This window comes from Marmota monax, unplaced genomic scaffold (genome assembly GCF_021218885.2).
Source record: "Marmota monax isolate L192 unplaced genomic scaffold, Marmota_monax_Labrador192_F-V1.1 WCK01_AAM20220418_F8-fsc00296, whole genome shotgun sequence".
Lineage (NCBI taxonomy): Eukaryota > Metazoa > Chordata > Mammalia > Rodentia > Sciuridae > Marmota > Marmota monax.
Genome location: NW_026694723.1, coordinates 46,627 through 61,488, shown reverse-complemented (window position 1 = coordinate 61,488; position 14,862 = coordinate 46,627). Strand labels below are relative to the sequence as shown.

The window sequence follows — 14,862 nt, the reverse complement described above, 5'->3', positions numbered from 1 at the left end:
AGTATAGGTAGAGAGAAAGAGAAGCAAGCCTTGAGCAGCAAAATATAGCAGTAGGGACTGTACAAGAATGCTAGGACATGGTGAGATGGTGGATAGACCATTCAAGTTGTTATGGAGAAATTTTGCAAGAAAATTATGAAGATTGGATAAAATTAATACAACATTCAACATTCTTCAGAAAGGAGTTTTTTTTTTTTTTTTTTTTTTTTTTTTGAGAGAGAGAAATTTTTAGTGTTTATTTTTTAGTTTTCGGCGGACACAACATCTTTGTTTGTATGTGGTGCTGAGGATCGAGCCCGGGCCGCACGCATGCCAGGCGAGCGCGCTACCACTTGAGCTACATCCCCAGCCCCAAGGAGTTTTAATATATACCATTTTTTAGCAGACAAAAAATATGACAAGAGCAGGACTTAGATCATTCTGGTGATACAGTACCCAGTAGGTTGGAACAGGGAAAAACTGAAGGCAGAAAGAATCCACATGTTGAATAAAGGGTGGCCTGAGGATTGCATCAGCAGCAGCAATACAAAAGAAATGACAAATTTGAGAGACTGCACTAGAAAACTGGATTTGGGAATCCAGAACAGAGAGAAATCAAAGAAGATGCTATGATCTCAGCCCAGATAACCATGTCTTTAGTTATACGCATGAAAAAGACAAAGAACTTATCTATATTTATCTCCTCCCCCAAATGAAAGCATGGGTAATTTTGCAAGATAGCATACTTTGTTTTATGATGAGGAGGCATAAATTTTATGTTCGGCTTACTAACCTGGAAATTTGTCTTCCTTTGCCAGGACTCCCCTTTGCACAAAGCCCTCTTTTGGGTAGCTGTGGCAGTGCTCCAGCTGGATGAGGTCAACTTATATTCAGCAGGCACTGCACTTCTTGAACAAAATCTACATACCTTAGATAGTCTCCGGATATTCAATGACAAGGTAAGCAAACTTTCCTTTGGAATTCCTAGATTACATGCATGTAGTACTTCTTTTTCTTTTTATTGCTGTGTGATTCTTTTAAAATCAAAAGAAGTCTATATTTTAAATATGGATATTTTTAATTTAGTTTAGTGTGAGTATATTTTCTTACCAGCTCATAAAAAAACCTATTTAAACTTTAGTACATATTTTCTGTATACAGATAGCAAAAAATGGTGCTTGCTGATGCTAACAAATATTTTTAAGATAAATAATACTGAGTGGTAATAATAGCAACTATGCCAGGCCTTATGCTAAGCACTGTACATTCATTATTTTTCATTTTGATAACTCCAAGGTAGAGGTTAGCATTCTCCATTCCTATTTCACAAATAAAGAAATAATCTAAAAAAGTGCTTGTTTTTATTGACTAATGCTACTTAATGAAAAGTATAATAGTAGTTGGCTATAATCCCAACTACTCAGAAAACTTTAAGCAGGAAGATCAGTATTATTAAAACCTAATAAGGAAGTTGGAAAATCGAAAGGAACCCCTCCCCCCCACCAAAAAAAAACAAAACAGTATTTGTTCAGTCTTCCTAATGTGGTATAAAACCAGTATTTGTTCAGTCTTCCTAATTTTGTACAGACCCAGAATAGCTAGGTATTGTGGAAATAATTTTCCCCCCAGTTATAGGGAGTCAACACAGGGGTGATCTACCACTTAGCTACATCCTTACCCCTTTTTATTTTTTTGAGACAGGGCCTCAAACTTGAAAGCCTCCTGTCTCAGCCTTCCAAATAGCTAAGATTATAGGCATATGCCACCACACCCAACTGGAAATGAAATTAATCTTAGAGTTTGAAAGTATTTTACCAATACAAAGGAACAATGATTAAGTAACTTGTCCTGATTCATATATCTAGCTCCAAACTAGAATCCTTCTTTCTTAACTTTTTGTTCTTTTCTGGAGTTGTCTTGGGACAATAGTGGTCAAAGTGATATCTACTTATAGGCTATTTGTATGTTAGGAATATTTGTAGCCGGGCATAGTGGCACATGGCTATAATCCCAACTACTCAGAAAACTTAAGCAGGAAGATCACAAGTTTGAGGCCAGGCTTATAAACTTAGTGAGACCCTATCTCAAAATAAAAAGTAAAAAGGGCTGGATTATAGCTCAGTAATTAAGGGTCCTTGGGTTCACTCCCTACACCACCACAGGAAAAAAAAAGAAAGAATATTTGCAAATGAAGTGTTTGTATCTTAGAAATGTCTGCCATGGTAATCCCAGTGTTTTGGAGGGCTAAGACAGGGGGATCACGAGTTAAAAGCCAGCCTTAGCAACTTAGTGAGACCCTGCTCAAAATTTTAAAAAACGGGGTGGGTGGCTGGGAATGTAGCTCATTGGTGAAGCACCTCTGGGTTAAATATCCAGAACCCCCCAAAAAAGGAAGTATCTGGCATTTTCAAAGCCAGAAAGAGCCCAGTAGAAGGAACTATGCCCCATAATTTAACCCATATGGTTTACTTTAAATCCAAACTATTCTAGGGCCCTAAAGTACTAGAAATCAGTTAATAAAGCTTGTTAAAAGTCACCAGGATGATATCTGGGTTCATAGATGCACGCTTCCGGGCCCAGCTATTTGGGAGATTGAGGCAGGAGGATCACTTGAGTCCAGGAATTTGGGTTTTTTGTTTGTTTTTGGTTTTTAGTTGTAGATGAACACAATACATTTATTTTATTATTATTTTTTTTAATGTGATGCTGAGGATCAAACCCAGTGCCTCACGTGTACTATAGTAAGTGCTATAAACTGAGTTTTAAACCCAGTTCCTAGTTCAGGAGTTTAATGTAAGCCTAGACACCATGCAAAGCCCCAGCTTGAGGGAGTAGGTGGAGGAACAAACTACATACCCAAAATAAACTTACACTGAAATAAAAAATTATGTATTATAAATAAATAAATGCTATTTCATTGTTCTACTGTCTTATTATTTAAGTGCTTGACTATCTTGCATCTTGTACTAGTTAATTTTTAAGATCTTTAATATTCTTCTGTGGTTTTCTGTAGCTGAAAATAATTTCTCTCAACTTAAAGGATTACTTGTCATAACTATTGAATATAAAAATCAATCATTGGTGTATATTTTTAGGGGAGGCACTAGGAATTAAACCCAGGGATGCTGTACATCCCAGACTTTATTTTTTTATTTTTATTTTTTGGAGACAGTTTAACCAAGTTACTGAGGCTGTCCCAAACTTGCAATCCCAAGTAGCTGGGGATAACAGGTGTGTGCCATGAAACTCTAAATAAGTGATCTTTTAAAGAAAGCTTCTGAACTAGGCCTGTAACTCAGTGACCAAGTGCTTGCCTAGCATAGATGAGTTCCTGGGTTAGATCCCCTGCACGGCAAAAAAAAAAAAAAAAAAAAAAAAATTAAGAAGTGAAGAAAGCTTCTGTGTGAACTTCATTAATTCTCTCATGATTATTTTCAATAGAGTCCGGAAGAGGTATTTATGGCAATCCGGAATCCTCTGGAATGGCACTGCAAGCAAATGGATCATTTTGTTGGACTTAATTTCAATTCTAACTTTAACTTTGCACTGGTGGGACACCTCTTGAAAGGTAGAGAGGCCTTATGTCAGAATGTTAGTATGAAGCGCTACCTAGAAGCTGGAAGTAATTAAAATAATTGGTTACTTGAAATAATTTAACCCATATGTTTACTTTAAATCCAAACTTTGTCTTATTGAGTTATATTTTGTTCAGTATGTATTTTAATAGAGCCTAATTTCCATATCAAGTATCAGATTTACTTAAAAAGTAGAAGACGACAACCCACTTGGGATTCCTTCCTTTAGGAGCTCCACTTTCTTTGTTTCAAAAATAAATTGTTACTTTGCTCTAAAAAAAAAAATGCAAAAGGGTTGATTGTTTGTAAAATTCCTAAGTGCTAGGGCTAGGTGTATAACAATCCCCTGCCCCTTCAAACAAAAAAGAAATTCTACGTACTGAGCCTTTTAATAACTATGTTATTAGTAATAGTACTTAAGTATTCTGTTGATTAGCAAAACAAGACATTGTAGATCAGTGTTATTTGGTTAATTTATATTAGAAAATCTTGTTGTACAGATTTGATTACAGATTTTCTTCAGCTTGTTTCCAGTGTATTATAGATCAGTACCATTATTATACCACAGAGCCTCATCTCTCTGATCCTATCCCCACCCCTCCAGATTCCTGTATTACTTATAGCCAGTGCTCGTCAGCTGTTCCTCATCCTTCACTTTCTGACCTGGCTTTATTCTTCATTGCTGACTTCACAACTTGATAGCAGTGAATATAATATGATGCAGTCATGATCAGAGACTGTGGTTATTAGGAATAGCATAGTGTTTTGAGTGAGTGTCAAGCTAGAACTTGAGTCTCTAGTTTTGTATCAATTTAAATAATTCTTAGGCATGAGGGATCATAGAAGTTCCCTAATTTTTACCTGATGGGTACCTACCACTGTAAACGTATACATTTGATTTTACTTCCTTATAAAATTCCTGTGGAAAATATTAACAGGATAAATTAACATCTTGTTTTTTTTTTTTTTATAGGGTACAGGCATCCTTCACCTGCCATTGTTGCAAGAACAGTCAGAATTTTGCATACACTACTAACTCTGGTTAATAAACATAGAAATTGTGACAAATTTGAGGTGAATACACAGAGTGTGGCTTACTTGGCAGGTAAAAACAAGAAACAGACAAAATTAATATTGCTGCAACTTTATCTTAGGAAAACCAAAAAGTACAAATACCTTCCTATATGGGTCCTTCAGCTGGCTAATTGGCAGAGTAAATAATTCATAGGTTCATAGGCCAGTCCTTTGATGTGGTTAAAACTTTGAAAGTTTTGCCAAAACGTTTTTCCTAATAAAATCTGGAATGTGTTCCTCTTGTCATCTTTGGTTCAGAACACAACAGTGGCTCCCTGTGGTTTGTCATAAAATCTGAATGCCTCAGGCTAGCATCCTAGGCCCTCAAGCAACTCTGATTCTATCTTCTTTATCTAAATTTCATAAGCCTAATTTTTTGTATTTCTCCAAATGGATGGACTATTTTAAGTTAATCTACTTCCCATCTCTTAGTAGTGACTTTCTGCCTCTTCAAAAGTTATTCCTCATGCCATTTTATCTGAAATGTCTGCCCCATCCATACTAATCCATTAAACCTCCCCTATTTGCTCTTTTCTAATTTTTGTTTCTTTGCTCAGCAACATTTAGCACTCTCACACTTCTTGAATGTAGTTGTTCAGTGGCAAGTACTGATTCCCAGTTTAGCAGGTTCCATTTGTTGCAACTTTTTTATTTCATAGCCAATCATTTAACATCTCTTGAGTATTTTCCTCAGTGAATTTAATAATACCTGCCCTGACTACTTTTTATTTGTTGAGATCAAATGTACATTTAAGCCCTTGAAAAAAAAGGGTGCTTACTAAATCTCTTTGTATATTTCATGTTTATGTAGCCTTCCAAAACAGATGGACAGGTCTGTCATTAGGTTTATATCCCTGAACCTCACATACTCTAGGGCTTTTTAAATGCACCTTTAACAGGTGTTTCCCTCTTTAGAAATGTATCCTGTTTTAGGTGACACTAGTGACTTGTTAAATTTTTTAATCTGCTTTCTCTTTTATTTTAGCTTTACTCACAGTGTCTGAAGAGGTTCGAAGTCGCTGTAGCCTCAAACATAGAAAGTCCCTTCTTCTTACTGACATTTCAATGGAAAATGTTCCCATGGATATGTATCCCATTCATCATGGTGATCCCAGCTATAGGTAAGTGGACTTGCTCTTCCATAATTACATAATTATAATCAAGTTTCAATTTTCCAATGCCAGTGAAAGCAAGTGGCAGAATCATCTAGAAGATAACATAGAGGGGAATCTAGAGATAGTCAGGGAAGTGAAATAATAGTCTAGGAAGTCAAAACTATAAATATATAGTATTTTATGAGTTAGTAATAGGATAGTTATCATTCTAGTCTCATTGTGTTAATGTTATCATTAGTTTGCCTTTGTTGAGCACAAACCAGTTGAATAACAGATGATTTGAAAGGATTAGGTTGCAGCAAAGGGTTTTGGAAAAAACAGTATGAAATAGAAGCAACAGTTGCATATTTCATGATAGAAGCTAAACCATGTAGATTTGTAAAACCATGCATGCCCACATAAAAATTGTGTTTACTTGTATCACATTAAAGTCATTAAGAAGCTTTCTTTAGTACAGATTTACATGAAATTATGTTCAATGTTATACGTGATTTGAGGTAGTATATTTTTCAGTATAACTTGGAGAAATTAGATGAAATGGCATCATTTGGGGATTTTTTGGCATTTTCAATTAAACAAAAATATTTAATTTTAATTTTTTGGGTACTGGGGATTGAACTCAAAGGCACTCGACCACTGAGCCACATCCCTAGCCCTATTTTGTTGCTTAGTGCTTCACTTTTGCTGAGCCTTGCTTTGAACTGGCAATCCTGTTGTCTCAGCTTCCAGAGCTGCTGAGATTACAGGTGTGCGCCACCACACCCAGCTCTAAACAAAAATATCTTTAAGGTTTAGATACAACATTGAACATAGAATCTCTTATTTGTAGAGCTTATATTATTCAATTTATTAACTTTCTGCTTTTTTAAAAAAAAGCCTTCCATGGTTTCCCAATAAGATTTTTAACAGTGTATGCAAAATTTATCTGCATATACTTGGTATGCAGTAGTCTTATTCATTAGCCATTTTATGACTGTATTTCTTCTGTCCTTTTTGCTATGGAAAGGAGAAAGTGAGTTTGCCTGACAGTTCCCCTGTCAACGTTTGATTGACAGTTCCCAATCAAGCCAAATAATTTAAAGTTTGATTTTCTTGGTATTTAAACCAAGAAAATAATTGCCTAAACTTGATTTTTCTCTATTTAAAAAATCAGTGCAGGGCTGGGGTTGTAGCTCAGTGGTAGAGCACTTGCCTAGCATGTGTGATGCACTGGGTTCGATCCTCAGCACCACATAAAAATAAATTAGTAAATAAAGGTATTTTTTTAGTGCATTTAAGTTCAGAAGTATACAATATAATGATCTGTTTAATTGTCTGTGTTTATTGACTGCCTGAAAATTGCTGAAAGTAAATTTTAAGTGTTCTCACCACAAGTAAATTATAAATATGTGAAATAATGCATGTTATTTAGTTTGATTTAGTTATTCTGTGTATACATACACATACACAATTTTTACTTGTCAATTTAAAAAGTTAATTAAGAACTAGGTATATAGCTCAGCTGTAGAGTGTTTGTCTAGCATGCTTGAGGTTCTGGGCTTTAGCCCCAGCACCAAAAAAAAAAATGTGAAAATGTTTAACAAGAAAAGCAATGAATAGAATCAATGTAGTATAATTCTTTCTGTTTAGCCTTTGGTGAGTCCCTACTATGTACAAGATACCATGGCAAGGAAGATAATATTTCCTGGGAATCCATTCAGAGTTTGTACTGTAAAGCCCTTTAAAGTGCAGTTTTAATATTGATTGCTGTCATTAGTAATAGAAAAGCTACTTGGAATGGGCAAACATTGGTTGTATTTGTCACCATGTCAATTAATTCTTTCTGATTAAATCTCTTAGGACACTAAAGGAGAACCAACCATGGTCCTCTCCCAAAGGTTCTGAAGGGTACCTTGCAGCCAGCTATCCAACTGTAGGCCAAACCAGTCCCCGAGCCAGGAAATCCATGAGTTTGGACATGGGGCAGCCTTCTCAGGCCAACACTAAAAAGTTGCTTGGTTAGTTTATCTTAATTTTGTACAATTCTTAAATGTAGTATTATTCTGGAAAACAATCAGAGGCTTTCACGCTTGAAAAGATTATTTGAAACTGTTTTATATTATCAAAATTTTTCTGTTTCACTGTGGCAAAGTCTTTGTTTTGTTTTGGTACTGGGAATTGAACTCAGGGGTACTCAACCACTGAGCCACATCCCCAGCCCTATTTTGTATTTTATTTAGAAACAGGGTCTCACTGAGTTGCTTAGCGCCTCACTAAGTTGCTGAGGTTGGCTTTGAACTGGCAATCCTGTGTCTCAGCCTCCCCAGCTGCTGAGATTACAGGTGTGTGCCACCACATCCGGCTCACTGTGGCAAAGTTTTTTTATGCCAGTTATAAGAGGGTTTGATAAATTAAGCCATTGTCAATTGAGATAGAGAAATTCAAATGAGACCTTGAAATAAGGGTTTGTTTATTTCCTGATTCTTTAAATACTACAACTCTTCTTGTTTTCTCCCTTGGGTGGGTAGCAGGCAATGGCAATAGGAAAACCATTAGACACCTACAAGAAGAAAAGAGTCTTGGTATACTCTGGGCTTTTGGGATATTTCGCAAAATTATCATTTGAAAGCAGAATACACCAAAATGGTATGAAGCTATGATAATAGTATTTCCCATGTTATCTTTGAAATGACAAAAAGTAAAATAATGTATTTTTCAATATTATAAGAAGGTTTAATTTTTGAGAGTTAAGATTGCTCAGTTCTACCAATATTCGTCTATGAAAAATACACCTAAAATGCTATAAGATCCTTTTCTGTTTCAGAAACTGAAAGTAAATTCCTGGAAGAGCCCACTGATCTACCTCACATCACAGAGGAAATGCAAAGCAGTTCTGTATTCCCTTTGAACTTTTCATTATTACTAGAATATGTTGGTATCTATTTCTATGACCAGCATTGTGAATGGTTCAGTGGAATTTCAGTTATCCATGCAAACATATTTAAATATCTTGAAGTAGTATTGGAAAAATGTTTGTGTTCATAAGGAAATTAGTGAACAAACAACAAAGTACAAAATAAATAACCTGCCAGTAAACCATGAAAGAAATGGAAACTGTGAATGATAATCACTGTTACTAGTCACACAGATGTCTGTTACTTTTTGTTTGAGTTCTTTTCTGTTAATACTTTGTGGTAAATAATGTTCTAGGAGTTCCCTGGTTACTTTGTGTTTTGTAATTCTGGATTTTTGTGTCAAGGAAGTTGTCCCCCTTTCCCTTGATTTGATTGCCAAAATTAACACCCACAACTACTAATGAGGCAAATATGCAATGGTTTGCATCTTAAATGCCCAAGTGAAAATTAGACTGATGAGAGATGCTAAGTAAGCCATAAGTGAAAAACTAACCAGAGAATATGTGGTATTGAATTCATTCAGTGCATGTTCAGGGTGCAAAATTTATGGTCTCTGCCCTGGAGGAGCTTATAGTTTCATGACCAAGATATAGTCAGCTCACCAGCATCAATAGCGTCTGCCAGGAGCCATTACAATGATATAATAGGGAAACTGAGGTCTTGACGAAATTATGGGAAAGCTGCAATAACATTTGAACCAAGTCTTGAAGATTTAATATATGTTTGCCAGGTAGACACAGGATAGAGAAGGGCATTTATTCGAGAGAAAGGAGGAATCGCCTGACTAAAGAAGTTAGGAAAGAACAGACAGTGCATTATGCCATCATGGGGAATGGTGTAGGAAATGAGGGTAGAGAAGAATCAGAACTTTATTGTGAAAGATTTTATGTGCCCTCTTCAGAGATTTAGAGATTTAGCCTTACCATGTATCAAGCAGAGATCTTTAAGTAAGTAAGAACATGACCAAATTTTATTTGCTTTTTAGAAACTTTCTGGAAGCAATGTGGAGAAATAGGCAGAGATTTTGACTAGGGAACTATTTAAGAGATTAATACAGTAGTCCAAGCAAAAAATGATGTAGCTCGGTGCTAAGGCAGGAACATCTTAAACACTTTATATTCAAGCGTTTTTCTTTTTAGCATATTCTTATTCATAGACATCGTGGTTAATGAACTTCCATATTCTGTAACTTCTGTTTATAGGAACAAGGAAAAGTTTTGATCACTTGATATCAGACACAAAGGCTCCTAAAAGGCAAGAAATGGAATCGGGGATCACAACACCCCCCAAAATGAGGAGAGTAGCAGAAACTGATTATGAAATGGGTGAGAAACAAAGTTAATATTTGATCTAGATCATTGACAATAAGGTGGGAGAGTATAGAAAAGCTGTATTTACTTTCCATCCATGTCTTTACATCTTCAGGATGCAATATAGAAATTTATCCTTTTTTGTAAGATAAGCTCTACAGTCCTTAAAATGACAGTTATCCTGAAACCTGTGTAAAAAGTAATCAAATATATTATACACAGCATTGTAAATAGCTAGCCAAATTTTTGTGTAGATGAATAGTAATTCTGTATGATGTTTATGTTAATATTTGAAGTATCTATTGAAAACCTTTTGAACTTTAGAAGTGACATGAAAATATGTTAGGCAAAATGGTTGTCTATGTGCTCTGTTAATACAGCTGATTGTGTTAATCCATATCTTACTGCAGAAACTCAGAGGATTTCCTCATCACAACAGCACTCGCATTTGCGTAAAGTTTCAGTGTCTGAATCAAATGTTCTTTTGGATGAAGAAGTACTTACTGATCCGAAGATCCAAGCGCTTCTTCTTACCGTTCTAGTAAGGATTTTTACTTTTTGAGAATTTTTTTTCCCCCTCAAATTTTTATTCCAGTCTACTGTTAGGAGCCACTTAATATTAAAAGCATGAAAGGAAGATCATCTACTTCTCACCAAAACAGATAACAGTTCAGCCACAAAATTTTTTTAAATGTTTATTTACTTTTCTGCATCTTGGCAGGCTACATTGGTAAAATACACCACAGATGAATTTGATCAACGAATTCTTTATGAATACTTAGCAGAGGCCAGTGTTGTGTTCCCCAAAGTTTTTCCTGTTGTGTAAGTATTTCCTTTTGTTTTTTTATTTTTGTTTTTATGGTACTGGGGACTGAACCCAGAAGTACTTTACTACTGAGCTATATCCCTGGCATTTTTTTTTTTTTTTTTTTTAGTTATGGTCTCTAAGTTTCCAAGACTGGTCTCAAACTTGAAATCCTCTTGCCTCAGCCTCCCAAGTCATTGGAATTACAGGCATGTACCACCATGCCTAGCCAGCACTCCTTTTAATTTTAGCTAACTTTTATACCTGTCTTTATGTCAAATGCTTTATAAAGATAGCATAAAATGGGCATGATAATGCTAACTTTAGATGGGCATGGGGGAACCCTATAATCTCAGTGACTGAGGAGGCTGAGACAAGAGGACTACAATTTCGAGGCCAACCTCAGCAATTTAGCCAGTCCATGGGCAACATAATGAGATCTGTCTCAAAATAAATTAAAAGGACTGGAGATGCAGCTCATTGGTAAAGCTCCCCTGGGTTCAATCCCCAGTCCCTCCCCCACACTGAAAACAAAAAAAAACACAAAGAACCCAAAGAAATTTAGGGTATTCTATTCCTGATCTATGCTTTCTGTGTAGCATAATTGTTTCCTTAGTTTTGGTTAATCTTGTTTTTAAATTTCTAAATTTTATATAGTTAGGTCTTATTTCTTTTTATTATTGGAGTGCAGCTAGGATTAGAAATAGTTTCTTACTAAGATTCCATTGGATCATATATTTCACTTCCTCCAAACTAATTTTTGCTTTCTTTAATAATATTCAATTGGGCTGGAGTTGTGGCTCAGTGCTAGAGTGCTTGCCTACCATGTGTGTAAGGTACTGGGTTCAATCCTAGCATCACATAAAAACAAATAAAGGCATTGAGTCCATATACAACTAAAATAAATAAATAGATAGATAGATAAAATAAAGTTCCATCAACATCTAAAAAATTTTTTTAAATAATATTAAATTTGAATTCTTCCCCCCTACACCCCCACTTTAAAGACAGGGTCTCACTGAGTTGCTCAGCACCTTGCTTTTTGCCGAGGCAGGCTTTGAAATCAAGATCCTGCCTCAACCTCCCGAGCCACTGGGATTACAGGTGTGTGCCACCACGCCCAGCTAGATTCAGGATTTTAAAGCACTAATTAGTATTAAATTTAGTTTTTTAACTCCCTGGCTACATATCAGCAGTCAGCAAAAAGAGATGGTTCTAAAACATGCTAAATGGCAGGCAGACTCCAACCTTGTGTTAAAAAAACATTTACCACAAGTATGATTAGAAATGATTATATGACACCTCTAGTTGTTTGATTTTACTGTATTTTCCCTGATGATTTAAAATGAAAGATAAACCCAACAAGCAAACACATAAATTCATTATAGAAAATTTGGGAAATATAGAAGAGTACCAGAAAGTTAAAAGTATTCATCTCAGCCTGGCACTGTGGTGCACACCTGTAATCCCAGTGGCTCAGGAGGCTGAGGCAGGAGGATCAAGAATTCAAAGCCAGCCTCAGCAACTTAGCAAGGCACTAAGCAACTCAGTGAGACCCTGTCTCTAAATAAAATACAAGATATAGGGCTCGGGATGTCGCTCAGTGGTTGAGTGCCCCTGATACCCCCCTGGTACCCCCCTCCCAAAATAAAAGTATTCATCTCCCTTCAATTTTGTCACTTTGTTCTGAGGAATATATATTATACAAATATTTTAGTTTAAAAATCACCTAAAATGTTCCTTTATTGACTTCTATTTTTTTAGGCATAATTTGTTGGACTCTAAGATCAACACCTTATTGTCATTGTGCCAAGATCCAAATTTGTTAAATCCAATCCATGGAATTGTGCAGAGTGTGGTATACCATGAAGAATCCCCACCACAATACCAAACATCTTACCTGCAAAGTAATGGATGATTGATGAATTTGCTGATGTGTGCACTGTTGTAGAATGCACTGACTAGAGAATTCTTCATAACGGATAGGCTGCTTCATACTTTCTCCTATATAAACCATTTGTTTACTCAATTATGTGTTCAATATTGCTTGACAATTTTATTAAAATATGGTTTTATACTAAGTCTATTTTAATTAAGTTTTAATCTGCTTTGACATTGATTCTAAAATATTTTCAGTGTGTGCATGCACAGGTTTTACCCATGAGCTATCATAATTATTTCTGTTATGGTTAAAAGATATCTTGTTATAAGAGAAATATTTGATTTGTTGCAGGTTTTGGTTTTAATGGTTTATGGCGGTTTGCAGGACCTTTTTCAAAGGTAAGAAAATATATTTTTCTCTTATTTTTGACTAAACAACAGTTTTATCCACATGAATGTTTCTGCTTTAAAACCACATAATATGCTGAGTATAATGGCACACACCTGTAATCCCAACAACTCGAGAGGCTGAGGCAGGAGGATCATGAGTTCAAAGCCAGCCTCAGCAATTTGTTGAGGCCCCTAAGAACTTAGGGAGACCCTGTCTCAAAATAAAAAATAAAAAAGACTGGTGATGTGGCTCAGTGATAAAGCACACCTCTGGGTTAAATCCTCAATACACAGAAGAAAACACACACACACACAACACTGAAAACCAAAGTAGCAGTTCAAACATGGTATTTTTATTCATTTGTTTTTATTGGTGCATTATAATTATACATAATAGTTGGATTCATTATGCCATATTCCTGCATGTGCATAACATAATTAAACACAGTGTTTTTAGGAAAGTTGTTCATTGTAAGATTTGTTTTCCTATCTTGTGACTAGCAAGGAGCATTATCTTATGAAGATATTTTGACATCCAGCTGTTGGATTAGATTCATTCCTCTTTGTTCATTTTGTTCTTTGATTGGCATTAGTTGTTATAGTGCTAATAAATCTGTATTTGCTACATAAATCTGTATTTAATTATTTTCTCTGTATATGTCCTCTCTCCAAATTGATGGAAGTTCCTTGAAGGCAGGACTTCTATTTCTTTTCCCCAACATTCCTGGTGCAGGGTTCTAGGTAGAGGGGTGTTAATATGAGTTATCTAAACCTTGTTCTGGTTTTAAAAATTGGGTATTTAGTTTATATTGTCTTAACTATGACTGAATATCTCTTGATATGAACAGGTCTTCACTAAAAAAAGCAGGCCTGAAGTCCCAGAAATAAGCTTTTGTAGTTGGATTGCCATAACCCTCTGAGCTCTTTGCAGTATCTAGTTAGTGGAATATAAATAGCAGCTGGGATGATTCTCTGCTCATTTTCTCTGTTTTGGAAAATTGGCTAGACATCATTCCTGATGATTATATTGTCTTAGTATTAAATTCAGTCTGTGCATGGCTTTCAGAAATTGTAGGTTCATCTGGAAGCTTTAAGCGTAAGCTGAATAAAATTCCCAATTGTAAGCCAGTCTATAAATATTACTCCATTCCCCCTTTTTTAATGATCTATAACAGACAAAGGAAGAAAAATAATAAATTAAGCCCCAAATAAAAATTAACCTTTTTTTGGCTTCAGAGGGAATTTTTTTTTAACGGAGCTAAAATAATTTCCTATTTTCCATTACAGCAAACACAAATCCCAGACTATGCTGAGCTTATTGTTAAGTTTCTTGATGCCTTGATTGACACGTACTTGCCTGGAATTGATGAAGAAACCAGTGAGGAGTCCCTCCTGACACCCACATCTCCTTACCCTCCTGCACTGCAGAGCCAGCTTAGTATCACTGCCAACCTTAACCTCTCTAATTCCATGACCTCACTTGCAACTTCCCAGCATTCCCCAGGTCAGTAAATGTGATCTTTATATGACTTTAAGCAATAATATTAAGTTACCAACATTAGGAATTCCCTTGTGATCAGATTATTACAGGTTTTACCTTTTTCTCATGAGATTCACCTTATAGTTCTTCTTTACCTTGTACCTGAGCTAAATGTTGTTAACCCTATAAAGTGTTCTACTTTCCAACAAATTGTATGTAAGATAGTGAAATGTTCATAGTGTTCACATAGGTTTCCAGGGTTGATAGGATTTTCAGAGTTTGGGTAAGAAGGGTAATCTAAGTTGCATTACCCTTTAAGTGAACATAACTACAATTCTTTTACTAGTATACCATACATT

The 14,862-nt window shown here is 35.6% G+C and overlaps 1 protein-coding gene across 6 annotated transcripts in view; it reads left to right on the top strand.

The window, feature by feature from the left end:
* Nf1 (neurofibromin 1) overlaps positions 1-14,862 on the top strand; it is a 252,882-nt gene that overhangs the window by 220,989 nt on the left and 17,031 nt on the right. For 4 of the 6 annotated variants that reach the window (XM_046423998.2, XM_046423996.2, XM_058572511.1 and 1 more), the window contains 11 exons: positions 798-938; positions 3,421-3,547; positions 4,528-4,659; positions 5,614-5,749; positions 7,583-7,740; positions 9,840-9,962; positions 10,358-10,488; positions 10,669-10,769; positions 12,517-12,659; positions 12,986-13,032; positions 14,311-14,527. In XM_046423998.2, the coding sequence (XP_046279954.1) occupies positions 798-938; positions 3,421-3,547; positions 4,528-4,659; positions 5,614-5,749; positions 7,583-7,740; positions 9,840-9,962; positions 10,358-10,488; positions 10,669-10,769; positions 12,517-12,659; positions 12,986-13,032; positions 14,311-14,527 (1,456 nt within the window). Of the gene's footprint in view, positions 1-797; positions 939-3,420; positions 3,548-4,527; positions 4,660-5,613; positions 5,750-7,582; positions 7,741-8,546; positions 9,807-9,839; positions 9,963-10,357; positions 10,489-10,668; positions 10,770-12,516; positions 12,660-12,985; positions 13,033-14,310; positions 14,528-14,862 lie in introns of those variants that run through there. The other 2 variants (XM_058572512.1, XM_058572513.1) reach the window with 2 other exon arrangements.